The sequence below is a fragment of the Drosophila kikkawai genome, chromosome 3L (genome assembly GCF_030179895.1).
Source record: "Drosophila kikkawai strain 14028-0561.14 chromosome 3L, DkikHiC1v2, whole genome shotgun sequence".
NCBI lineage: Eukaryota > Metazoa > Arthropoda > Insecta > Diptera > Drosophilidae > Drosophila > Drosophila kikkawai.
In genome coordinates, this window is record NC_091730.1 from 3,039,401 (window position 1) to 3,064,000 (window position 24,600).

The 24,600-nt window shown below is 34.9% G+C and overlaps 3 protein-coding genes across 4 annotated transcripts; 2 read left to right on the forward strand and 1 right to left on the reverse strand.

Moving 5' to 3' along the window:
- Positions 1–162: 162 nt before the first annotated feature.
- LOC108071922 (CYFIP-related Rac1 interactor B) lies at positions 163–24,556 on the reverse strand. Of its 2 annotated transcripts, none has more exons than XM_017162882.3 (5): positions 24,388–24,556; positions 22,877–23,155; positions 7,145–7,408; positions 1,392–1,654; positions 163–1,330 (listed from the first exon to the last, which is right to left on the reverse strand). In XM_017162882.3, exons 2-5 carry the CDS (start codon positions 23,057–23,059, stop codon positions 1,066–1,068), a joined length of 975 nt encoding a protein of 324 aa, XP_017018371.1. In that variant the 5' UTR covers positions 23,060–23,155; positions 24,388–24,556; the 3' UTR covers positions 163–1,065. The 2 variants fall into 2 exon arrangements, with proteins under 2 accessions (XP_017018371.1, XP_070141771.1); XM_070285670.1 differs by having other exon boundaries at positions 24,376–24,556.
- On the forward strand, positions 1,954–3,212 carry LOC108071924 (A-kinase anchor protein 17A). Its single transcript, XM_017162884.3, has 3 exons — positions 1,954–2,111; positions 2,182–2,797; positions 2,894–3,212. The coding sequence occupies exons 1-3, from the start codon at positions 2,044–2,046 to the stop codon at positions 3,065–3,067; spliced, it is 858 nt and encodes a 285-aa protein (XP_017018373.1). The 5' UTR covers positions 1,954–2,043; the 3' UTR covers positions 3,068–3,212.
- LOC108071865 (uncharacterized) lies at positions 3,898–5,306 on the forward strand. The gene is made up of 2 exons (XM_017162793.2): positions 3,898–4,172; positions 4,272–5,306. Exons 1-2 carry the CDS (start codon positions 4,140–4,142, stop codon positions 4,965–4,967), a joined length of 729 nt encoding a protein of 242 aa, XP_017018282.1. The 5' UTR covers positions 3,898–4,139; the 3' UTR covers positions 4,968–5,306.
- Positions 24,557–24,600: the final 44 nt, after the last annotated feature.

Sequence of the window (24,600 nt, forward strand, 5' to 3'; positions counted from 1 at the left end):
ATTAATTTCGAATTTACAAAAAAATTAAATATTTAATTTAAACTATCATAGTGTTTTTTTAATCCTCTTTTTTAATAATAAATAATAAAGTAAATATTAAATATATAAACTAAAACAATATCTTTAAAAAAGAAAGCTCCCAAAGTAAAGACAAAACATTAATTGATTTTGCGTGATATTTATTTTGATTCAGCATTCTCTATATAGTTTTTTTTTATCATCATCTTCATCCGTTTCTTCTCGCTCCTCTTATCGCATATATAAATCTTTATTTAGTTTGTGTGATTTTCTCATTATTTTCCTTAATTTTTTTTTGGTACAAATTGTATGCGTTAAGTGTTGCCTTTTTTTATTTCAATCCTTTATTACTATTTGTAAATCTTAAAAATATTATTATTGCGCAGCTCAAGTTTATGTTGTTGTAGATTTGTTTTATATTTAAATACGTTTATCAAAGTTGACGGCGTGGAAATATATATATATAAATGCATCCGCTTTCTGCTTGTGTGGTTGTAGTGTGTGTTTAGGCATTTTAGTTCGTACAATTCGTTTAATTTTAGGCGTTAGTTTAGACCTTAACACCCTTCTGTACAAAAAAATACTCTAGATTTGATTTTAAAAATGTTCTTTTTAGTTTTATATTTATAATCTCTCTGTTGTAGTGAAAATTTAGGATTTATCTCTCACACAGTTTAAACTTTGCGCTAATTGTTTTTATTTTTGTTTTCTTTTTTAAAGGTTAATTTAGGTTCCTTGCTTCATTACTTAACATTAGGGCTAGATTATCAACTAAATATTGTTGCTGCTGATATATGCGTTCCACTTACGACGGAGGCTGGCTGGCGGCATAAAAAACAAATGCTTGAGGAATTTAAAACGTAAAACTACAGGCTGCCTGCCTCCACCTCGCTCGCTCGCTTACAATTTCTTTTCTTTTTTTTACAAATAATACAAGAAGCCTACTAATTACATAAATAAAGTAAAACCATTTTAGATCGTTACGCAATACACATAGAAATTAACCTTAAGGACTTCCTTCTGGCCACTCCACCACCTGCTCCGCTCCTATGCGGCCAACATGCGCTGTATATTCTTCGGCGTGTTCTCTCCATTCAGGTGCTTCGTCGTATATCGCAGGGCATTGAGCAGCGGCTCCGCCTTGATGGCCGGTTGCGCCTGCAGCAGGCGCACACAACCCTTGACATCCACATGGGCCCCCCGCACGAAGGCTCCTTCGGGATGGACATGATCGTAGAGGATCACCAGGCCCACCATTACACGCAGCACCAGCATTTTCGTGTCCTCTCGCTCGATTTGTTGCAGAAGTTTTCTGGAATCAGGAAATATATTTAGGGATTTTATCTTCTATAAGTTCTAAAATAAAAACTCACGGATTCTCCAGCATTCTGAGGCAGACTTTGGCCATGGTTCCTAACGTTTCTGTCGTATTCTGGACATCGTCCGCATTATCATTGACAAACTTTGAGGTGGCCTCGCTTAGCACCTTGAGCATGGGCGTGGCATGGGCATAGAAAAGGGACATCCGATTGGCCAGCTCCGTGCTGACCAGCATGTTCTCCGTGGAGTCCACGCGCTGCCGACTGACAATGCGTCTGTAGTAGCTAAAGTCATTCTGTATGGCGGGGGTTTTCATCTAAAAGGATACGAAAAATTTGAAAATTTGTTAGTTTATTTTATAAATAAATAATTTAATATTTTATAAAATAAATAAATTAAAATAATAATAGAATTAGAGCTCAAATCTTATGATAAAAGCAAGAAATAACCTTAGGAGCTCTGATTTTTCAGATTTAAAAAGAATCTAGCCGAGATTTCTTGGTTTTTCCAAGCAGAAATTATTAACGAAACTCTGATTTAGTATTTTAATAAATTTCTGCAATTTTAGATTAATTAAAAATAAAAACCTTGGGTAAAAAATTGAAAATTATTCCCTCCCAAAAGACCCTTCAAAAAAAGTTAACACAACCCCTGAGAATAATTTCAATAAGTCATCAGTTTAGTTTCAAATATGTTTTAAACAGAATGAGTAACACCAGTAAAGGATTTTTAAACCTCTTCAAACAATCCCCAAGTAGAGACTCAAATGAGGGGTAAACTACATAATTTATTAATAATTATTATAAACTCTTTAGCACCCTTTAACATACACACTAATCACAGCAACAGACACGTAAGAAGAAGCCGAACTTCCGTTGAAATGGATTCCTTTCGGTTTATGCAGCAAGACCAAGCCGAACGTCGTAGGGAACTAGAGCGAGAGGTCAAGGAGATGGAGAAGGAGAAGGAGAAGAAGGAGCTGAAGAAGGAGAAGAGCGAAGAAAGAGCCAAGCTCCAGCAGAAGAAAGACCCAAGCCAAGAACGGCTGGAAAGACAAGCGGCACGCCTAAAGGAACGCGAGCGTCGAAAGCAACAACGAAAAAAGCTTGAAGAGTCGAGGAATTCCCAGGGGCAATCGGAGCTGGACTCGGCAATAACTCTGACCTACCCGGAAAAGCCCAGCGAAACTACCGTCATGGTCATGGAATCCGTCGATGACTTCAAGCGGGACATTGATAATCTGGAGCTTCAGACTGATAACCTGGACTTGCGCTCCAAAATGATGGCCACCATGTGGATAAGTCGACTGCGGACACCGACCCAAAATGAAGAGGAGATCAGGGCAAGAAATATCATAGCAGCTCATCTGCTCAAGTGCCACAAGGAGAATATGTTCCAAAAAGAGCCATTCAATCAGCCACCTTCTTCAGATACTTTGGCCAATATAACGAAGAAAATTGTGAGTTATACTAACTTTAATTCTGTTTTAACATAAATTTTTGTAAATATTTTAAATTATATTTTGTAATATATTAATAACTTCTTGTTCTTGCAGTTGCTTACTCGCGAAACTCCTTGCCAAGACCTGGCCCTGGGAAAAAGAACAGAAACCAAGTCCCATTTAAACAAATTATTTCATGATTCTTATGATGGTGGGAAATTTCTGAGCCAACTTCCTGTGCCACGAGATGGAGCCTTCTTTATCCTGCATTTGCGTCCAAATTTATAAATTTGACAAGACAAAATTCAAAAGTTTACTGCTAAAAATTGTATTTTCATAGAGTTGAAAATCGGTAATTCTTAACATTTTGACATTTTGTAAATTCTAAAAAATTATTCATTATTTCTACAACTTATTCTACAAGAAAAGAGACTATTTGGATATAAAAATATGTGTTTTATTTTCAATTCAAAGTAAAAAAACTTAAAACCAAAGGCTTTATAAGGTAAAGATGTAAGATGCGTAACGCGCATAAACTTTTAGGAAATTTAGGAAAATCTACAAAAGTTTAATATTATTATTACATGATTAAGAAATCAAAAAGGAAAAATTCGTTGAAATTAGTTTGCTTACATTACTTAATTTACAAAAATAATATATTGTTCTTTCATGTTTGATAAAGCAGGAGAATAAATATCTAAAAAATATCATGTCACTTTTATAAATAAAGATTTTTAATCAATTTTTAGAGTATTTCATTTACTGTAGGAATCTAGTTTTAGTCTATATTAAATTTCCTCTCTTTCCTTTTTAATAAATATTTTAAATTATTAAATTACCATCACAGCAAGTAGCTTGGCTATGTTACAAACCAACACTTCAGCCAAGTATTGTCAGTTAACGCTATACACATTCAGCGGCTTTTCAACACTCGCTCTTGTTAGCCTCTAATTACGGTTGGCTTTAAAATCTAATTACTAATTACGCAGTACGTGACACCGCAATTTGCCTGCTGCCTGCTGTCGCCTCTGATGCCTTTTGCCTCTTGGTAGTTAACTGTTGCAAGTCTAGTACCCGGGCCAGGCCCAAAACCAAACAAAATTAAACTGTCAGGGCTGCATCGGGAACGTGCGTGAGAAAACAACTTCTAAGATTCCGCCGCCTCGAATTTTTGAGTCAGGTAGAGGTAGAGGTAGAGGTAGAGTATATGTTGCTCATCCAATCACCTTGACAGAAAAAATCATGCACTGGCCTGGGCCAGGTGTACTATATAGTAGTAGTGTCGAGACTTGAGTGGAGAGTCTGTTGCGAAACCCCATATAAATACGTTATTAGCATAAATCGTTCTCAACAGTCTGAAATGAAGCCGCAAACAGGACGGATCGTCAGCTTGGTAAGTGCTCCTCCACCCTCATCTCTCCATATATATTATAAAGCATACGACACCCGAGATGATTAATCTATAGTAATGATTATTCGTTATTATTTTTAGCTATATGCAGTGTTGATGATGCTGCTGATGATCGATGCAGTTTGTGGAAAAGCTCAATATGCATCACCTTTCAGTGGTGGAACTTATGCAATCCCAGGAGTGCAATCTATATGGTCGGGTTCACCGATTGTGGTCAATGATAATCAGTTTAGTGCCCAAGAACAGCAGCAACAGCAGCGGCAGTATCCAAATATAAATGGTTATTATGCAGCGGAGGCTCCCAGACAAACTTATCCAAATTGGAAAAGAGAGGACGACACCTTGCCTCTATATCAGCCAAGTTGGAGAAGTGAACCAAGAAGGGAAGACCTCCAACCTCCTCCACGTTACCCAAATCACAATTACAACAATGTCCCAGGCTACTTTTACTACCAACAACAGGAAACTACACCAACAACACCAAATACCAAACAATTTCAACAACCATATCCCCAACATTCCTCTAGAGAGCTGGAATCCAGCGATTCACGCCGCGAGGAGGAGCAAGTAGTCCAAATTGGTGGCAGTCGCTCGCTAGCCACAAATAACTATCAAAATGTGTACACCAACGATGGTAACTACTATCAACCCGCCCAACCTTGGAGGCAACGTGATTTTCAGGCCAAATATGCACAGCATTTTGCCAATTATCTGCGTAAATATCCCAGACGCCTGCAGCCAGTCTACGATGTCGGTGAAGATTTCGATGAGAAGTAGAGGAGAGTAGGGGATTATATTCCCCCTATACAAAATGTTGCCCTGTAAAGAAGCCAAAAAATTGAATACATTCCCCTAAAGAGCCATTTTGGTTGTTTGCCAAGAAAATAATTTTCTTTTTGGTATTTTCTTGGGCTGATTGATCTGCTAGGGATAAGATAAGAGGGCAAAAGTTAAAAATATCAACACAAAAATTACGAGAGGTAATAAGTACTCTGTTTTATGAGAGTAATATAAGAATTTATTGGACTTAAAAACATTTTAAAAATGTATTTGTAATTGGTAATTAAAAGAAAATAAATCTTATTAATGATTAATAAAGAATATTAATATTTTTAATTGTTTTCCATAGTTTACTTTATTTTGTTTAATTTTACACTCATCTTTCACTTTTATACTTCCTCAATCACACAACATAAGTGCCTCTCAGCCATGTCAAGATTTTTCTTTCTTCTTTTTTTAGACCAATAAAAACTTGTCGTTAAAACGAAGCCAGTTACAAGCAAAGTCAAAAAATTGTATGCAGCATACTTTCCGGCGGACAACAAAAGCGCTGAGACAATGCCCACCGTTTGAGGGGAACGAAACGGAAGTGGCTGTTAGAGGGAAGCACGTCTAAGCTATATACACACACAACTATTACAGGAGAACATTTATATATATATACATCTATATCTATATCTATGCAAGAGTATATGTATCTAAGCCAGGCAGCTGACACTTTGAGCACACAATGAACGTGCAGTTTACAGCATTTAACATCAACATCATCATCATCATCATCTTGGGGAGCCAGCAAGTTACAGACATCAGAGATTGGAAGCCGACGACGATGGCGATGACTGTGCCATATCCCTACCTTAACCCCTCCAGTCAGTGTCCTAGATCCCCAAACTCCCTGTCTATGTCCGCCTGATTTGATGAAAGTTTCAAACCAACCGGAAGCGAGCCATGGGAAATGTTTTACCCACAGAGATTTGCCATTAAAACGAATCGATTTGTGTTTGCTAAATCGAAATTGCAAAGCCAACTGTCACAGCCAGTGTTACTGTTCCGATTGTAAACAATTTGTGGTTGAAAATGTTGGAAAATTTAAGAAACAATTAGGGTTAAAAGGTAGGTATGACAATACCACTTTTAAGAACTAAACTAAAAATACACCTCATCAATTTACCCATAAAAATTCAATGTAAAATTCATATAAACCACTTATTATCATAATTTCCCCCTAATAAATACCTCTTCTACTCATATAACCTCTGCTGTATTCCCACCAACTATATATCTATGCTTTTTACAACTTCATCCGGCCATCGTTCGTTGGGTTTGCGTGTGCGTAAGTGCCTGGGCCATGTCCCATGTCCGATGTCCGATGCTCCACTGTGTGGCACGCATGCAAGCTGTGTTAGCTGTTTGCTGGCCCAAAGATTTTTCATCAATGAGCCGCAGCACGCGCTCGTCGTCTTGGCCAAGTTAGTCTTCAGTTAGCCCAGACAGAAATATATATTGAAGTCAGTCAATTAAAAATGCAACCACGCGCACAATGAGTTGGCAGCAAGCAGCAAGTGGGACTTGGTTTGGCTTCGTTTGACTTTGCCTTTTGGTTATTGCTTTGGATCGGATGGACTGTCGACAGCGCCCACATAAGGTAAACAAAACAGACAGGCAGGCGGTGAAGAAGACGGCATAATTTAACCCATGAAATACCAGATTGTAAATGAAAAGCATTGTAAATTTTATAAATAAATTATTAAAATAAAAGTTGGCTAAAGTTTACTCCGCTTTTGATTAAGATTTATATTAAAAAAAAAAAAAAAATAAGAAATAATAAAGGTAAAATCAATTTACTTGTAATATTTTTTATATATTTAACGACTTGGAATTAATATATTTATTTAATAACTGAAAGAACCGCAAATATATCACTTTTAAGTCAATAATAAATTTAGTTTATATTTTTTTAAACATTTTTTTTTCAATAGTTGTAATTCCATTAATTTTCTGACCCTGTAAATTCCTTCCCCGACCTCATTTTCCACCTCCAACAACTAATGGGTTAAACCCCAACCCTTGTAGGCGTTGCTACTGCCAAATATGGACCAGAGCTTGTAACACACGCACAACAACTCAACACAACACACCAACACGTAACATAAAAGAAAAAAAAACTCACTCACCTTGTACTCATCGAACTTCAGCACAAACTCCAAGATCTCGGCCAGCTGCTTGACCAGGGCCTGCTGCGTCTCCAGGTGTTGTGTCGGATTCAGCTTGCCGCCCACCAGCTGGCCCAGCAGCTTGGGCACGATCTTGTCCAGCTCCATGGAGTGCTCGTAGCAGCGCTTCAGTTTATTGACCAGCGGCAGGACCGCCGCCCAGGCCTTCCCTGTCACCTCAGGCGAGGGATCGGCGATTGCTTCTCGGATTTCCTTGCCGGCACCCTAAAAAAAAATTAACAGGAATTGGAATAGAAAAATCGTTAGTCAATATATACTGTTTGACTTGGTAACTGGAAAACCAGAAATAAATGCGAGTTTGGCATGCAAACTTTTAATGATTTTTACACTGAAAAATCAAAGGAGTTTTGGGATGAGTTAACATAATATTCAATATATCGCTACAACGATTTCGATTAAATCATATATCGATAAATCTATCAAGTACTTAACTAAAAATAAACTTTTTTAAATAAATACAATATATTTGTATAAATTATAAGATAGCTCTGCATTACAAAAGTATTATTCAAACTATATTTATAAAAATAAAATTCTATTGAAATCCAGAATCGATAACCTATAATCCTAGCTCAGTTTCAACTCCTTTTTCCTCAGTGAACTCATTTTTTCTGGCGCTTTTTAGTTTTTTACGGGTTTTTTGTGGAAAACTATGCCTGCTGACCACATTTCAAGCATTTGTTTTATTATTACAATCACCAAACCGTGAGGGGCAGCTAGCTTTTCAGCATTTTCCTCGCCACCGTTATTTCAGCGGCACATGCAACAATAACGACCGCGTGCATTGACCGGCTGTGGACCGGCGCAGCGATTTTTATCGATGCTTTATGATCTAAAAAAAAAAAACAAAATAAGGAGAAATAAAACTAAAATAAAGGAAAGGAAAACATGCACAACGCACACGGCAGCAGCTGGCTGGCAATCGGGAAACTGGAGCTAACATACGGTCATTGCATGTGACGATGTGAAGAGTAGAGTTCATTCCGTTTCAGAGAGCCAGAGGCCCCATCATGACCATGTGGTCTGCCAGTGCAATCAGCAAATGGCGTTGATTATTTCAATTGAGGTCTTTTGGCATTTTTTCTAATACATTTTAAGTGGCTAATAATACCAGAAAATATTTATGTTTTTTTGCTGATTGGTAATTGCAACCTGGGATAATTGGCAGCAAAACTGTTTAGAGTTTGTTAAAGAAAGCGGAAAAAAGATAGACTTTTATTTAAGATTAAAAAATTATTGTAAGACTTTGAAAAACAAAGAAAAAAAAGGCACCTAAAATTCTCAAGTACGAATTTAGGGATACACCAACACAGGAAATTTTAAGAGTATATTTTGGCATAATAGTTTACTGGATTCATGTGGATTAAATCAACCGATTTTACCCTGAAAATTAATCTTGAAAATAACACCAAATATTTGCTTGTATTTCTTAGAATTTACAAAAAGTAGAGAAATAAATGTAAAAACTAAAAGAAACCCATCCAAGCAAAGCTTCCTATTATTATTTTCTTCCCTAGTTTATATTGCATAATTTCCTCAACTTTCCTCTGAAGCCAACTTCTAAGATTTAACCGATTTAATTATAGCTTCTCATCATCTTTCTGGCCAAACAACGCGCAGGATAATTATATAGCCACCACTCAATGTTTGTTGCGTGTCTAAGCGATTAATGCCATATTGGCATACATTAGAAAGAATTAAATATAGCCACAGGGCCTGCCTCTGATTCGACCTGAAACTCTGCTATTATAAAAAAAAACTCACACGAGTTACGCACAGCTCAGTGGACTGCGAAGTTCAAGCTCAGTGTGTGTATGTGTGTGTTGTTGTGCGAGTTCTAAGAGTGTTGAGTGTTCAGTGTGGTTATTTTCAGTTTGCACACCTTTCCCATAATGTAATGGACTAAGCACGTGTTGTGTGTTTATAATTAAATCGCTGCGCATATCAACAAACACACTTCAGACGGGAAGGCATAATATGCAGTGACTTTTTACACTTCAAAAAAATAATTATAGGGTATACAAAGCAACTCGAAAATAAGGAAAACTTTATAAACTGAAAAAACACATTTTGATTCATAGAAAATCCATTTAAAATATATATTAAAGGTGGTAAATTCGTTAAAACTAACTAAAATATTTTCGCTAATACTATGAATTTAAGGGGGTCTTCTCATTCAAAAGCCGTTTTTTGGACCCTTTTTAAAAAAATTCTTATTTGAAAACGCAAAGAATAATTGAAAACTTTTTTTATTTATTGTATTCAAAAATGTTCAAAGTAACTAAAAAAGTTGTTCTTGCCTTGATACGAGGGTTGTTCAAAGAGTAATGAGACTTCAAACTTGGTGGTCGAAAAAAAAGGTGTCGTCCTGGCGGCCACGATTCAGGGTCTCCAGAGCGTCCGAAATGAAAAATAAAAACGGGGTTATAATCAGAATAGATGTCATTTTCGACTGACGGAACAGATTTTTTTTTTACATTTTTAAAACAAAATGGCGGCCATTCAAAAAAAAAATTCGATTTCGGGCGTTTTTTTTGTAGTTTAGTGTAAAAAAAAAAATAGAAAAAAAAAAAATAGAAAAAAAATTAAAAAAAAAAAATCTGTTCCGTCAGCCGAAAATGGTGACAATTCTGCGTCGATTCCGCTTTGTTTCATGAAAATCGGTTCAGTTGAACTGGAGATATCATGGCCGCCAGTTCGAAAAACGTGGTTTCGAGATAAACGCGTTTGAAGTTTGAAAAAAGCTCATTTTGCATAGATCTTGCTTCACAAAAAAGGCTGTATCTTCTAAAGTATTTCGAATTTCTAAAAATCCTTTTGGGCACATATACACACCATCCCAAGCTATAAATAAATGCAAAAAAAAAAAAATCGAAAAAAAAAGTTGCCCAATGAGAAGACCCCCTTAATAAAATATATTCTGCAAACTGACTATTTATTTTTCCTAGAGCAATAACTATATCTTTTGACTTTAAAATCAAATTCTAATCAATATAAATTCATCATTCTATAAGCTTAATTTGTATATCAGTAAAACCAAAAGAAAAGTTTAACAAATATGTCTTTGTTATAATGATTAATTGTGCTTATTTCTTATAAATTTTTAAGAACTCAATATGAAGTATTTCCCCTATAATTAACCTTAAATTTCTTCAAGTTTTTCTCTTAGTGTGCAGGAACCTTCCCCTTTCTGTATTCCTAACTTTTACCATGAATGCTTTGGCACATAAAAAAAAAAAAATAATAATAATATGAATGAAACTGTCTGCAGCCTGCATCCAGCATCTGTGATGTTTTGCTTTTGTTTTTTCCATGCACAGGCATCTCTTTTCACTCTACATAATTTACACCTGTCTGTAAGTCAAGATATCATGTCCTTGGCTGCTGCTGCTGCTGCTGCTGCTGCTGCTGCTGCTGCACTTGGAGCATCCGAGAATGTTTAACGCGCGCAAACAAACAAGTAAACAAAATGCAATGAGGGGGAGTTTTATAAAACTAAAATTTAAGGGGATGAGGTTAGCTGTCGTTGACTGTGGCCTCGCCTTCTGCAAGGATGCACTCAGAGGAAAAATAATAAAAATAAATAAGATTTAAATTCTGGTTAAACTATATTCTGGAAGAGTAATTTCTATACAAAGAGTATCATAAATATTTTTACGAGCTAATAAATATACATAGTATACTACCCAAGTCTTTTTAAGTGTGATTTAATTCTTATTTACTACTTATTTCTCTCTGTGTCTTGGCATTTCATTCAACGGCATTGTCTCGTTTACGCCAGTGACTCTCTAAGGACTCTTGAAGCCACCACGGTCATGCAACGGAAACGGTCTGTTCTGGTTGGGTCTGCTATGGTCTGGTCTGTTCTTTTCTCCTTTTGCCTTGGAGTACTATATGGTTTTGAAATAAACGTGGCCTGTGTGGGCGCACTCTTGTTTACTAGAGCCTGGCATGACATTCCAGAGACATTGCACAAGGCAGAGATTTTCAAGGAGAGGAATAAATACTCCTGTGTGTGATTTTTGTTCCTCACATATGGTTAAGAGTCGTTTATGAGAAGCTCATATTTGTTTTCCAACCTGACGGGGGGTTTTAAGGGACTAAAACTTAACAATATGGCAATATTTTTAATTAAAAAGAAGTTAATTCAAACTAGGATTATTTTAGTTCTATATAAATAATCTGTGTTATTTTTAGAGATTTTAAATTTAAGGGAATTCTCTTGTACTACGTTTTTTAAGACATTTAAAGCAATAATCGTATAAAATCGAAGTACCCTAAATCTTTGGGGGTTTTTAAAAATATTTTTCAATGTCAAAGAACTTTTTTTTCTTATGTTTCTTTTTTTATACATATCTCCATTTCATGTCACTTGCATTTTATCTTCATTCACAGCCTGTCACATACCAAAAAAGCAGACAAAAGACATCAGACAAGCGTTGGTGTTGTACAGGCAACTTGAACTCCACATCTGATGCATTTTTGCCACAGGAAACGGGATCGGTAGCTCAGTGAGCAATTGTGTTGTGGTTGATTCATCATCATCATCATTGCAGGCATTTATCTGGCCATAAAAACCCGCGATGTGCTCCATTTGGAAGCACGTGCTCTGCTGGCTCCGTCTGTTCTCCGGCACCATGAAAAACCGAGTGGGGGGAAAAATGAATGAAAAATCACCCACAAAAACAAGCAAGCAAGCAACAAACTTGAACTTGCATGACTTGGCTTGCTAAGAAGTGTTAGTAATATTAATAAAGCAAGAACCGCTTTTCGTTTTGTAACTGTTTCTAGTTTGGCTTTTAATTAACACTCCCCCTTTCCCCCCTTCTGCTCGCTTTGATTGCTCATCATCAAAAAGCGCAATCAGTCAGCGTTTCATTTGCTCCATGGAGCAGCAAAAAAAATAAAAATAAAAAACAGAAAAGAAAAGAAAACCACACATAGTTGAATAGTTAATTAACTTTAGCGAGTGTTGCATCTGCCGCGCTGAAATGGCAGCGTTTTTAATTGAAAATGAAATTAGAGGCTTGCAATGCGGAAATGCAAGAAAAATGATGAGCAAATAGCATAGTCTTTTCTTCTGTTTTTTTTTCTTTCTGCCCCAGATAATTGCCAATGACACTATGTTGTTTAGCATTAGCAAACACACGATCGGGTTTTAATCGCAACCCCACACACTAGCTTAAATCGGAACCTGATCCCGGAGCGCCGGGCTTTATCGCCTTTCACTGAGGGAAAAACTATAGGAACTATATTGAATATTCACAAATTTACTCGAGAAAACAAAAAAATATATAAATAAATTTAAAATAATATATAAATGAATAACAAAATAATAATAAATAATAAAATAATATATAAATAAATAAAAATAATATATCAATAAATAATAAATAATTTATAAATATCTTTTCAAGGAAAAAATGCTAAAAATCTTAGAAACAATAAAAAAAATCCTGGCATGATGGTGCAAAAATCGGACTTTAGTAATAGGTATTTCCTAAAGATGAGTAATAAAATTTCTTATTTAAAGAAATATTTTATACAATTTTTACAAAAAATATAACATTTATTGGGGTTTTGAAAAGGCATAATAGAAAATCCCTTAACTGATAAATATCAACAGAAAACTACGCAACAAAATCAAAGATATACTTTTATTTAATTGCAAAATATACTCAAATTATATTATACAAAATCCTTTTAAAATATAATTTTCTCCTGTTTTAATTAATTAAATTTCCTACCTTTATCTTTATTTTTCCCCCAGTGCAACTATTTATCTCAGGCGGCGCTAAAATGCACTGGCACAGACTCGAAGAATTGGACTTTCGCCGACAATGGAAACGCATGACGCTATAAAATAGTTGATGTTGTCATGTGGCACAACACAACAGTGTTTTTCCAGGCGCACGGAAAAGTGTGGGTGGAAAATGTTTTCATGAATGCCACTGAAGTTGTTTACGGCTCTCTGGTGATGTGTTTAACAACAAACATGCCATAGATTTTTCACATATTTTCGCTGACAATTTCATTTCATTGACAAAACTGCATGCACATTTACCTAATTTCCCTCTAGATTTCCTAGTCATCAAAAGCTGTTTTGGATGCCAAACACGTTGAAATGAATCAATGAATGAACAAAATGCAGAAAATATATACAAAATATATATTTGTAAAGGTAAAATAAAGCAAAAAGACAGTGTAACAGGGACAGTCACAAAATCAATGCAAATTTATTCCGAGAACGGCACAAAAACATTAAATAAATTCAAAAGGCCAAAACCATTTCCCAGAGAGAGAGAAATGGGGATTCTGCCTTTGATGACTCTTAATTTCTCACCATTTATTTTTAATAGGAAAGAGTCAAAGGAAAAAACACACAGAAACCGAAAGCAAAACAAGAACAAAGGAACGACGACAGACATTCAGTCGCCTTTTCGTGACCACACTAAAAATATAATAAAAATAAATGTAAATAAATGAAGAAAAACAAAGTGCAACCAGCAGCATGATGACGATGACGACAACGATGACAAGTTGACACTGCAGTCTACAATTTTCTCATAGCGCCGACGCCACTTCACTTCTCTTGACTAATACATATAATCATAAATATTTCATAATTCCCAACATATACTAGTTGTTGTTTTCATGTTTTTGCGCCTTCCGCTGGCGAGAATCGCTTAATTATTCAATGGACAGAAAAGCGGTGGAGGAGACCCACTCACAAAAGTTGCTTCTCTGTTTTACTCCCGTTTTCAGCTCAGATATCATCATAAGTAAATATATATATGCTGGGAGACATACATAATGTACACTCGAAATAAAGGTTTTCTTAATAGCTTTTAGTTTAATTAATTTTTATTTTAAAAAGTTTGTAAGGTATTACAATTTAAATGGTTTTAGTTTCGAAAAGATTTAAATGAGAATTATAATTTCTTTAAAGGAAATTCTTTAATTTTTTGTTTAGCTAACAAGTAATTATGATTTTAAAATATTAATAAAAAATATTAATAAAAATTTTCTTTTATTGAGCAAATTTTATGTGGCCCAGGTGGTTTTTAGCCAGGTTTTTGTGGCTTTCAGGCTCTTTTTTTAAGGGGGGGTAAGGTATTTAATTTTTTTTTTCGTAAATTTTTTTTTATTTTTTATTTTAAAAGTTCAATATCTTAAGAATATTGTGTCCAAGTTTTACATCAATCATAGTAAAATTGACGAAGTTATGCGGAGCTGAACGAAGGTCGGTTGGTGTTAAATGCATGAGAATCACAAAGTTTAAAGCGCTCTCCTGAAAAATTCAATTTTTCAAATCGGTGTACACGATTACAGAAAAACTACTGGACCGATCGATTTGAAATTTGGCACACACATTCTTTAACTAATTCCCCAGGTATTCACGTCGGCCTTTTTTTAATTTTTAATTGTTATATATTTTTTAATTAAGAAATAACGTTTTTTTTTTAGTCAAAAATCGGGGTTTTGACTTCAAATTTTGATAAAAAATAGGGAAAAAATTTTAAAAATAAAAACGCTTCGAGAATACCTCGGGACACTTATCCTTTAACGAATGAGGTATAATTTTTGTAGATCGGATGATTCTGTGGACAGTTAGGATGTACACCGCAAACCAACTTTTTTTGGAGGCGACTCGGGAGATTCCCTATAACTCCTCTACCTCTAAATATTTTTCAATACAAAATTTATCACAAACTGTTCAAATGTTGTGTTATTATATGGTATTTAATTCGTTAAGCTAGCTTTAGCCGTTTCGCCACAACATTTTTTTGAAAAGTGGGCATTTTTGCACCGAATTAACCTTACCCCCCCCTTAACAAAATCCAGACCTAGCCTTTTTCTTTTATTTCAAAAAAATATTCTGGTAAAATCACAAAATCATTTTTTAATTAAATCAATATTTTAACAACCTAGCTTTTAATTGTCAGACTTAATTTTCAAGCGTATTAGTACAAAACCCGTACTAAAACCTACCTGAAACCCATTAATTCCTTATTAAAAAAACAACCCTCCCCAAGAATTTCCCTTGTAATTATTTGCTAATCACTTTAATGTTTTTACAACCTTTTCTTGCCATGTAAAACTTGCAAAACTCTGTGTTATTGTGTATGTAGCTGCTGCTGCTGATGTCGTATTACATTTGGAAAACTGCTGAGTCGGACAAGAAGTCTCGCAACTATGGCTTTTGTGAGTCACTATCAGAACGATCATTGACTGTGGCTTTTGTTAAGCGGAAAACATCGGAGAATTCAAAGAGTGAGGTGCGACTTTTGATTTTCACAAGAATGTGCATCATTGGAAGTCATTTAGTAAACAATAGCAAGCATTAAGCAATTAAAAGATCACTTTCAGTTGAGGCAGCCAGTAAAAAATAGAGATTAGGTCGACTCTTCTTGATATTGTGTAATCCCCCGGATGAGTAGAACTCATTTCTGTGACATATTTGGTCATTACACATTTTGTGAAACAAAATAAAAGTCAAATTAACATTAAATTCAAGCAAACATAAAGCAAAATAGAAACCAAGTTCATTTTGTGGTGCGTGTGCTGTAAATTTAATTACCATTTACATTTAAATAGGCCTTAACAATGTGCGAATCGGTTTACTTAACTGTCCAAGGGCCAGGGCCAGGCTTTTATAGAGCGGTTTTTTCTTCGTACATGTCACGAGCACTGCCGTAATTTATCAAGATAATCGAAAAAGCAACAAAAACCAGCAGCAACAACGCTTGCGATTGCCATAAAGATAAGATAAACCTGCGAAATTATCAATGTCAAGAGAGAATGTGCTAGTTAAAGAACCAAGGGAAGTACATAAAATTCGGGGAAATGTTTACTAAATATTTACTAGGTTTTTGATTATCACAAAACTAAAGATTTTCTTTGAAAAATTTGGTATAATGCTAGGGTTAAAGAGTAGTCTTGAAATTTCAGTTTTTGCATTATAATTCCGAACTGGTTTTTGCATTAAATGGAAGCTAAAATGTTGAATAACTAAATAAAATAAGAAAACTAATACAAATAATTAAATCACAAATTTTTAGACCACTAAATAAAAGTTGATTGGAAAATTATCAAGTTAAAAATTTGAATAAAATATAAACAAATAAATATATAAAAATAGTTTCAATATTATTAAAAATTGTATTTAAAGTAACTATTAACTCGTTTCTAAATTAACCTACTCATTTTCTACATATTTTCCTCTTATCAAAATCCCCCATTTATCCACCTCTACGCCCCTGAAAACCCCAAAAACAATCCTTGTGTTTGATATGCCAAATGATTGCATTTAATTATCGACAAAGGAGGTGGTTCCTCTTATCAAAACTGGGCGTTTGACGCACTCCGACCAGCCAGGCCGGGCGCCAATCAAATGTCAATGTCCCTAGGGAAAAATTCTGGGAAATCAGCCGACATAGAGCGAGAAAGAAAGAGAAATATAGAGAGCGAACGAGCAGGACAGCTGTCGCATTCCCATAAAACACATGTCACTCTCTTGTTCTCAATTAAGGCAAATAAATCACAATTGTCGGGGGGAAATGGATATGGAAATGGGTGGCAATATCGATTAAAACGCCCCTACAAAACCCCTACCACTTCCCTGTGCGCTGTAAAACTCAGCAAAAACAGCTGCTTACAATTGGGTTAACAGTGGCATAAAAAATTGTAAAACTGCTGTGCGTCTGCCGGCAAATTTTAATTGCAACGAAAATTGCAGAAAGAAAAATACAAAATAAATCAGAAAACATTCCTGAAAAATTGCACATTTTTCATCAGAGCCCCCGTTTGCTTGTGTACAAATTACACGCATAAACGGAGATGTTAACAGTTGTGGCTCGTAAAATAAGTAAAGGAAAAACAACTAAATAAATAAATAAATAAAATACATTTCTGCACAGACGACAACGTTGGCAGTAAAAAGCAGCTGAAAACGTCGTTGCACTTTACACCCGGCTTCTAAGCAGCTTACAGGGACTGAGCAGGCCCCCAGACAATAGAAAACAGACGTACTTAGGAGCATACCTTCCTTTCATTCTACAGAAGTCGTAAATTGGTCATTTGACTATTTTAAAGTCTCTTTAAGAGTTCAGTTAAGGTGGCAGAGGAGTCTTAGGGAAAGCAGAAGTCACTGATGGTTTTTAGAAATACTTTAAGAGGTTTAATTTATCTTTTTTTTTTCAAAACTGGACACAATTTATATGTATTATTTATTTATTATGCTTAAATCTTTTTGTTTTGCTGTAGTTTATCTCTTGTTTAAACTTGAAAGCAATGCAAATAATGCAAAAAATGTTCTTCACCGCCTTATTTAATTGAATTAAATTTGGTTAAAGCAAATCAGCTCAGTGTCATTTCAATAAATAAGCAAACAAAAAATGTGTCATGCCAGAACAGTGCGTTTCAGAGCTATAAAATATTTTTTAATTATATTATATTTTTTAATTATTTTAATTTAAAAGTTTGCCACGGTTCTAAGGAATTTATAATTTATATCTATAACAAATAGGTTTACTAAATATATTCACAAATAAAAAGGATTAAAAAAATGCAATTTATAATTTATATAAATATTAAAAAGGATACCTACACAAATATTAAACATTTTTATACTGAACTTAAATATTAAAATATATCAACATGTATGTATGTCAAACCTGTGGAGGCGTCATCCACATAAAATACCAAGAAATGCCACAGCATCATGCCACAATTTCCACCCACCTTAAAAAACTCAACAAAAAAAATTTAAAATAAAAAAAAAAATAAACTTAAATGAGGCATCATCACCACACCGAAGTCTCATTTTAAAGTGCACTCAAAAAGGCGACAAAATGATACTTGAACAAAATGAATTACTCGTTTTTTGTTTTTTGTTGAAACACTTTTCCACATTGAGCTTTACACTTAAAATGTGTACACTTTTATTTACTTCAATTTGTTTATGTTTTTCGTTTCCCTCTTTCTCTATTTTCGACGCATTTGATTTGTTGTTGATGACGTCGGAAATACGAAAATAAATACGTTTACGCTAAAGCGATAAACAATCACAAATACGGACTTGGAAAAGTGAAATGCAATTGAATGATGAATTTCAATTTTATCCATAGACTAAATTTGGAATATTAAGGTTACGAAATACGATTTTATAACTGTTGTTTTTGATAAATAAATAAAATAAACCTTGGTTGAACCTTTAAAGGAGTTACCTAGTGTTTGGAAAGTGTTAACAATGAGGAAGTTGATTTTAAATTTGGGTTTCTAGTAACTTTAATGAATATCTTTATGTAGTATAATGATTACGTTTTAATATATCAAATAAACCAAATTAAAATGCTAGTGCTGCTAGTATTTACCCTTACATTAATTTTTTTATAGTTTATTTACACCTTTGGAACTATGAATTTGATTTCGATGACATAGAAACAAATATGTCTTCATTGAAAAGCTTTAAACATTTAGCAAATAAAGCCATAAAACCCAGGTAAGGAAAGTAAAACGTCGTAAATTATAAAATTAGTTGCATATTAAATAACCCATTGAACCAACCATTTTTAGTTAGTAATAAAAGTAGTTTGGTTTTATTTTCATCAAACCAAAAAAGTTCATGCTCTTTTAATGACTTTAATGGATTTTATTTCTTAATTTTAAAATCATTTTTTTAAGTGCAAACAGAACAGCTTAAAAGGGTTGTATAACAAGGTATACAAAATATAATTTTATAATACTCAAACGCTGATCGCCGGCACGCACATTATAGCAATTATATCGGCTGACCAACCGAATGACCAACCGGAAGTTGACTTTTATTTCTCTCTCTCTATTCTCTCTTTGTGATTTTGCACTCGCGCACATCGTTTAAGTTATTCGTGGAATTAAAAAAAAAAAAAATAAACTGGAAGAGGTGGGAGTATGGAGGGGCATATATCTAATGACTGCTCTTTCCGATTCTGTGATTATTCCGATTGTCTGTGTCAGGCTCCCCCTCACAATAAGCCTAAATGTTTATATATTTATGCATGACGCTTTTTAATATGTAGAGCAGGCTTTTTAAATGGGTCGCCTTTATGTCCATTATGGAGTAGGATTTCTCCCCTTTTGAGTGAAAACAGCTGCTGCTCTGATTTAGAGGGGAAAAATGGCTCCTAAATGGGGGAAATATGACAAATCATTGTCATATTATTAGGTGGGAAAACTAGGTTTATTCTTGTTTTTAAAGAAGGGGGAAGTTATTTGGGAATTTGAGAAATTAGCGGTGGCTTAAAAGGCTTTAAATAAAAAAAAAAACAGCAAATAAATAGGATAAATTATTAAATTACAAATACTCCTTTAATTTAAACTTTTCCTTAATAATATTTAATCAAAAAGTTGGGCTAACAAATAACTCATTTACACTTATCGTTTTCAATAAAAAACCCAAAAACTTTTCTTTTTACAATGCCAAAGTTTCAAAACTTTGCAAATTTCTTATCAAAATGAACCAAACTTTTCACATAAAATGACTTTCATTCTGAGTTGGCAAAAAAAAATTGACAGAAATTCATTTCTTCACATTAAATGCCAAATCAAGTTGATTTTAAGCAAACCAAAGTTTACTTAGAAATTGAATTCTTCAACATTTGATGACTCAAGTTGTGTGTGTAACATTTACGTAATGATTTAAATACCATTTTGTAATCAACAAAGATATCTTAATGACTCAATTTGAAGTCCGCTGACTTATTTATATTTATATTTCTAAATATTATGTAAGAGAGACTCAAAAACCACAGAAATTCGCACTCTATATATATTTTTTCAGCGGGTTTTGGTTCAAGGTTGCGTATTGGATTACTGCCATGTGTTCGACATATGTTTTGCCCCTCTATCTGCTGCATGTAATAATTGTTATCTCTTGTGGAAAACCACAACTCCTCTAATTTAATATGATTTCCAAAAGCCCGTGTTCATGAAATTTCCGATGGGCTTTTTGGTGGCCCACAAACCCGATAACTTTTATCTCTGGCTGCCAGCACCCACACGATGTTGTTGATATATACTTTTTCTGTTCGCATTGTTGTTTCCTTTGTGTTCAGGTGAGGCATCATTATTGTGATTGTGATTATCATTATTATCATTGTTGCTATTGCTGCTGCACTGAATGGTGGCTTTTTCTATTATTATTATTTGCGGCCCTTTGTTGACCTTGTTGCTATAGTTTGTTTGTTAGTTTATTACACACATATAGACACAATGGGGCGCCTTTCATTCTTATCTAAGTCTGGGCCAATATTTGACAAAAGCGTCACTAGCAAGTGGCCATAAATCGGATTGAAAAGCCTATTACAGATGGGGAAAAATTGGGCTAAAGATTTCTTTCGTCTCGGTTTTAAACAGAAAGAAATAATTTGATCTTAAAATTACTTATTTGAGGCACAAAAATATATAAATATAAAGTAGGAAGTAGAGGCAAAAATAAAAACAGCAATAAAGAACTTTAAATAATCAATCCTCTCTGCTTTTTTAAGCTCAGTTCGATACCCCAGGGTTTAACTTAAAGAGAACAAGACATAAAGGCAGCAAAAATAAAAGAAAAATAGTTGATTTTTCCTCTCTGGCCGTTTTCACTCTATTTATAGCAACCCGACTTTGAGGAGGAAGAGGTGAAAAAGAACATGAAGTTTTTAGCCATTTTTGCCAGCTTTTGGCGCCCGGCCAACTGTATATATAAGTATATATTATTTGGGAATCACCTACTCCACAACCAGTTTTTTGGTTGTTTCTTTTTTCGCCTTGGCAACCAGTTTTCCAGCCCCAAAGCCACCCACCCACTCATGGCAGTCGAATAAAAACTGCAATGAAAATGAAATGCAGCCCGCAAATTGAGCGCATTTTAAATACCTCTGGTTAAGTTGGTTTTTAATGGAAGGGAAGGTTGCTTGCTGCTGCTGCTGCAGTCACCAAAGGGTTAAATGCCCCTCGAGGTCGCTTTTGTTGGTTGGTTGGGGTTTGTTTTATTCGGTCTCTGGTCCCATTTAAGTGGGTCACAACAAAGGAAATGAGCTCATTGGTATACATTTTCCAGTTCATTTGCGTTGATTAAAGCTTTTTTTTTCGGCCTGACATTTTGTGTGTTTGTCTGACGCCCCTTTCTACATATTTTCCCACAACTCTTGGGCTGTCTCTTTCCGTCTGAAATCCAATTAATAATTTGCACACACACACACGGCTGCGAATAAGAAGAATACCCCCCAAAACCTCTTTGTGTTTTGTCACTAAAAACAGGCTAGTTTTGAAGGTACTCAATAAATATTGCTCACAAAATATTATTATAAAAATGTAGACCTATTTACTATCATAACTACCATTCTTTAAATGCAAATATATTACAGTTTTAACATTTTAAATAAAAAAAACTTCAATATTAATTAAGAGCTATTTTAATAACCGATTATGCATTATATTTACCCTTTGTACTAAGCATACCTTCATTTATTTCTGTGTAAAAAAAAACCGTAGACTGGGTGAGTAATTCTTCACCAAAGAGAGGCAAAGAAAGAAAAACCGCGTGTGAAGAGTAGCAGCGGCAAAACTTGGTTAATGACGTCAGTGGAGCGATGATAATGAAAGAGGTCCGCCACATCGGATCGGATCGGATCATATGTATGCGGGCACGTGCGTGACTCAGACCGCAAAAGAGCCCCACAGAGAAATAACAGAGAGAGAGAGAGAGAGGAAGATATTGATAGAGCCCGAAAATGTACATTGGAGAAACTAGAAAATGGGTTTAAGGTTTATGTTTGCCAGTGACACTCATATTCACAGCAGTTAATCTTATCTTCAGCGCCAGCTATTTAAAGCCTATTTAGTTTATTGTGGTAACCCTAAGACTTGGATTCTTAGAATTTGTATTACTGTGTAAAATATGAACTTTAAAGGCGTTTAAAAAATCATTCACCGTTTATCAATGGCTTTTATGAGTAATAATTTATGCATGTCTACATATAAAATTTTAAATATATTAATTAATTTTCATGTTTTGAGTTTCTCAGGGAACCCTGTAAACTCTACTTGAGAGCATCGTAAATGTTTGCAACAAGATAACAACCAGCTCTCTGCTCTCAAACTGCCAAAGGTTAAATACTCAATTTGTTGCTCGTTTATTGTTTCTGCTTTTGTTTTTGTTGCTCTCGATTTCCCGGCAATTGTTGTTATTTTTAGCAAGCTGTTGAAATTATCAGTTTCCAACGCTTTTAAGAAATAAATAAAATATTTATAGTTGGGCTTAATAGATAGAATAGAGTTGAATACAGGATATTATAGGACTTTATATGAAAATTATAATGATATGTTAATAAAATTTATATAACGATTAAAGTAAGCCTTCTTTAAGAGCACAATCTACTTTTTTTCAGACTAATCATAAAGTTATTATTATAAAATAAGCAATAAAATTGCTAGAATTTACTTTAATCTTTTTTTTATTAAATAAAATATAAGAAATAATATAAAAACGCTTTGTGTAACTTAAACACCTCTATAAATTCAATTTGTCACATATAAGATAGTTGTTTTAAACTATAGAATTAATTATTAAATGCCTAATAACCGGTTAGTTAGACTGCGGTTAATCCCAACGTAATGACGCACAGGGTAGAAACGAGAGACACTCACCCGATAGATCTGTATCTCCTCCAAAACCACCTCCGATTCGCGGAGAACGCGCTCCACCTCTTCGTAGATCTCGCGCTCCGTATCCGTGGGCGCGGCGTTCTCAAAGTCCAGGAAGACATCGTAGGATTTGGCCGCGCAACAATTGGAGTCGTCGCGTGACAGCAGGCTCAGCAGCTTTCCCATTTTCCTTGATTAACTTATGGTTTATTGTGTGGTATTATATATTCTCCTTCTCGGTTATTAATTAGCACTTTTTCGATATTTTTCTTTCTTGTAGCACTGCGAGGGGTTGGATAAAGAAAAATATGAGGCGTGGTAACGCATTAGCAGCTGTTGCACCTGTTGTCACATAAGGGGGCTTAATCAATTTTTAGTTTGGTTCCCAAAAAGCAGCTGCAAAAGTTGCTAGGGTCTGTATTAAGGTGGGGAAGCTGCATTCACAGGAACTTGTTTTATCTTCAAAGGACAATGGAGAAAAGCGAAGATCTTAGGGGTGGGAAAAGCGGTGAAAACAATAACAAAGGCCTGACAAATATTTCCGCCCTTGTGGAAATAATACAACAGATGGTTTTGGATAAAGGAAAATCAAGTATTTTCCGAAATTGAATATTTAGGCAACATTATCTTTGAATAATTCATGAATTAAAACTTAGTTCATGGAAAAAATAAATTATTTTTATTTAAAAATCTTTTCATACAAATTTAATAATTTATTTGTCTTTTTTTTCTTTTATTTATCTTTTAGCGAAAAAATGAACTGTTAATGTGTTTGTTGTAACTCCTAAGATAAGAAACTAAAGAAAACACACAAATCAAAGAGGATATTCCAGGAAATATCTAAAAACAGCTCATTGTGCGATTTTCCACGCTTGTTCTCCTATTATCCAATATTTACTGTATTATTTTCGGCTCTCCTCCGCAGGGAATCAGAAATTGCACTGCGGGGGGTGAAGAGCGGCATGGAAAAGGAGCAGGAGAACAGTGGCGAAGAAAAGAGCAGAACAGAGCCTGTCTCACTCGCTCGCGCAATCCCCCTGCCATTTTTTGAGAACGTGTGTGTGTGTGTGTGCGTTTCGCAGGAAATCGAAACCGAAACTTATCGAAATTGGTAAACAAAAACAGCAAAAAAAAAAAGATGGAAAACGGAAAACAACCTAGCCAATTTTCACACATCGTGCTAAGTAGGAAAAGGCAATTCTCCATTTTCCTGCTGACCGAGCGAGCACATGTAAACATTTTTGGAGGCCACCGCACCCCTGCCGCCCGCGGAAAACACATTGCAAAAAATGAAAAAAACGGCATTAAGAATTGTTGCTTTGTGTGTGTATGGCTTTTGTTTATCTGGTTTTTTTCGTTATCTGTCACTCCGTTTCTCGCTCTCTGCACCTCCTCCTTCGTCAGTTTGCGCGCTTATCTGCACTTTTTTATAATTTATACATTTCCCAACGACGAGCCGAAGGGTTCGTCTGCATTGGAATTTCTTTCTTCACTTCTCGCACCACGCTTATCACCTTTTCCCTTTCTTCCTTTTTTGTTGGTGCGCTTTTAAGGATTTTTTAATAATTTTAAGGGGTTGTAAACATTGTTGGCACCTCGCGGGGGTTAAATGCTTATGTGTTGTTGTAAAATCACAAATCACACGGACGCGAACCGACTCGACGCGACGATAACAAAACACAACAAAAATGTAAAAATGACAACAGAGTGCTGCTAGAGGCGGGAAA

Bases quoted from the DNA above. Each gene is read 5' to 3' on its own strand.
- LOC108071924 (XM_017162884.3), top strand. From the start codon at position 2,044: ATGAGTAACACCAGTAAAGGATTTTTAAACCTCTTCAAACAATCCCCA. The intron at 2,112-2,181 runs GTAAACTACATA...CACTAATCACAG, and splicing joins AGTAGAGACTCAAATGAGGG to CAACAGACACGTAAGAAGAA. The intron at 2,798-2,893 runs GTGAGTTATACT...TTGTTCTTGCAG, and splicing joins CCAATATAACGAAGAAAATT to TTGCTTACTCGCGAAACTCC.
- LOC108071922 (XM_017162882.3), bottom strand. From the start codon at position 23,059: ATGGGAAAGCTGCTGAGCCTGCTGTCACGCGACGACTCCAATTGTTGC. The intron at 1,655-7,144 runs GTGAGTGAGTTT...GTATCCTTTTAG, and splicing joins TGAAGTTCGATGAGTACAAG to ATGAAAACCCCCGCCATACA. The intron at 1,331-1,391 runs GTGAGTTTTTAT...TCCTGATTCCAG, and splicing joins CTCAGAATGCTGGAGAATCC to AAAACTTCTGCAACAAATCG.
- LOC108071865 (XM_017162793.2), top strand. From the start codon at position 4,140: ATGAAGCCGCAAACAGGACGGATCGTCAGCTTG. The intron at 4,173-4,271 runs GTAAGTGCTCCT...TATTATTTTTAG, and splicing joins CAGGACGGATCGTCAGCTTG to CTATATGCAGTGTTGATGAT.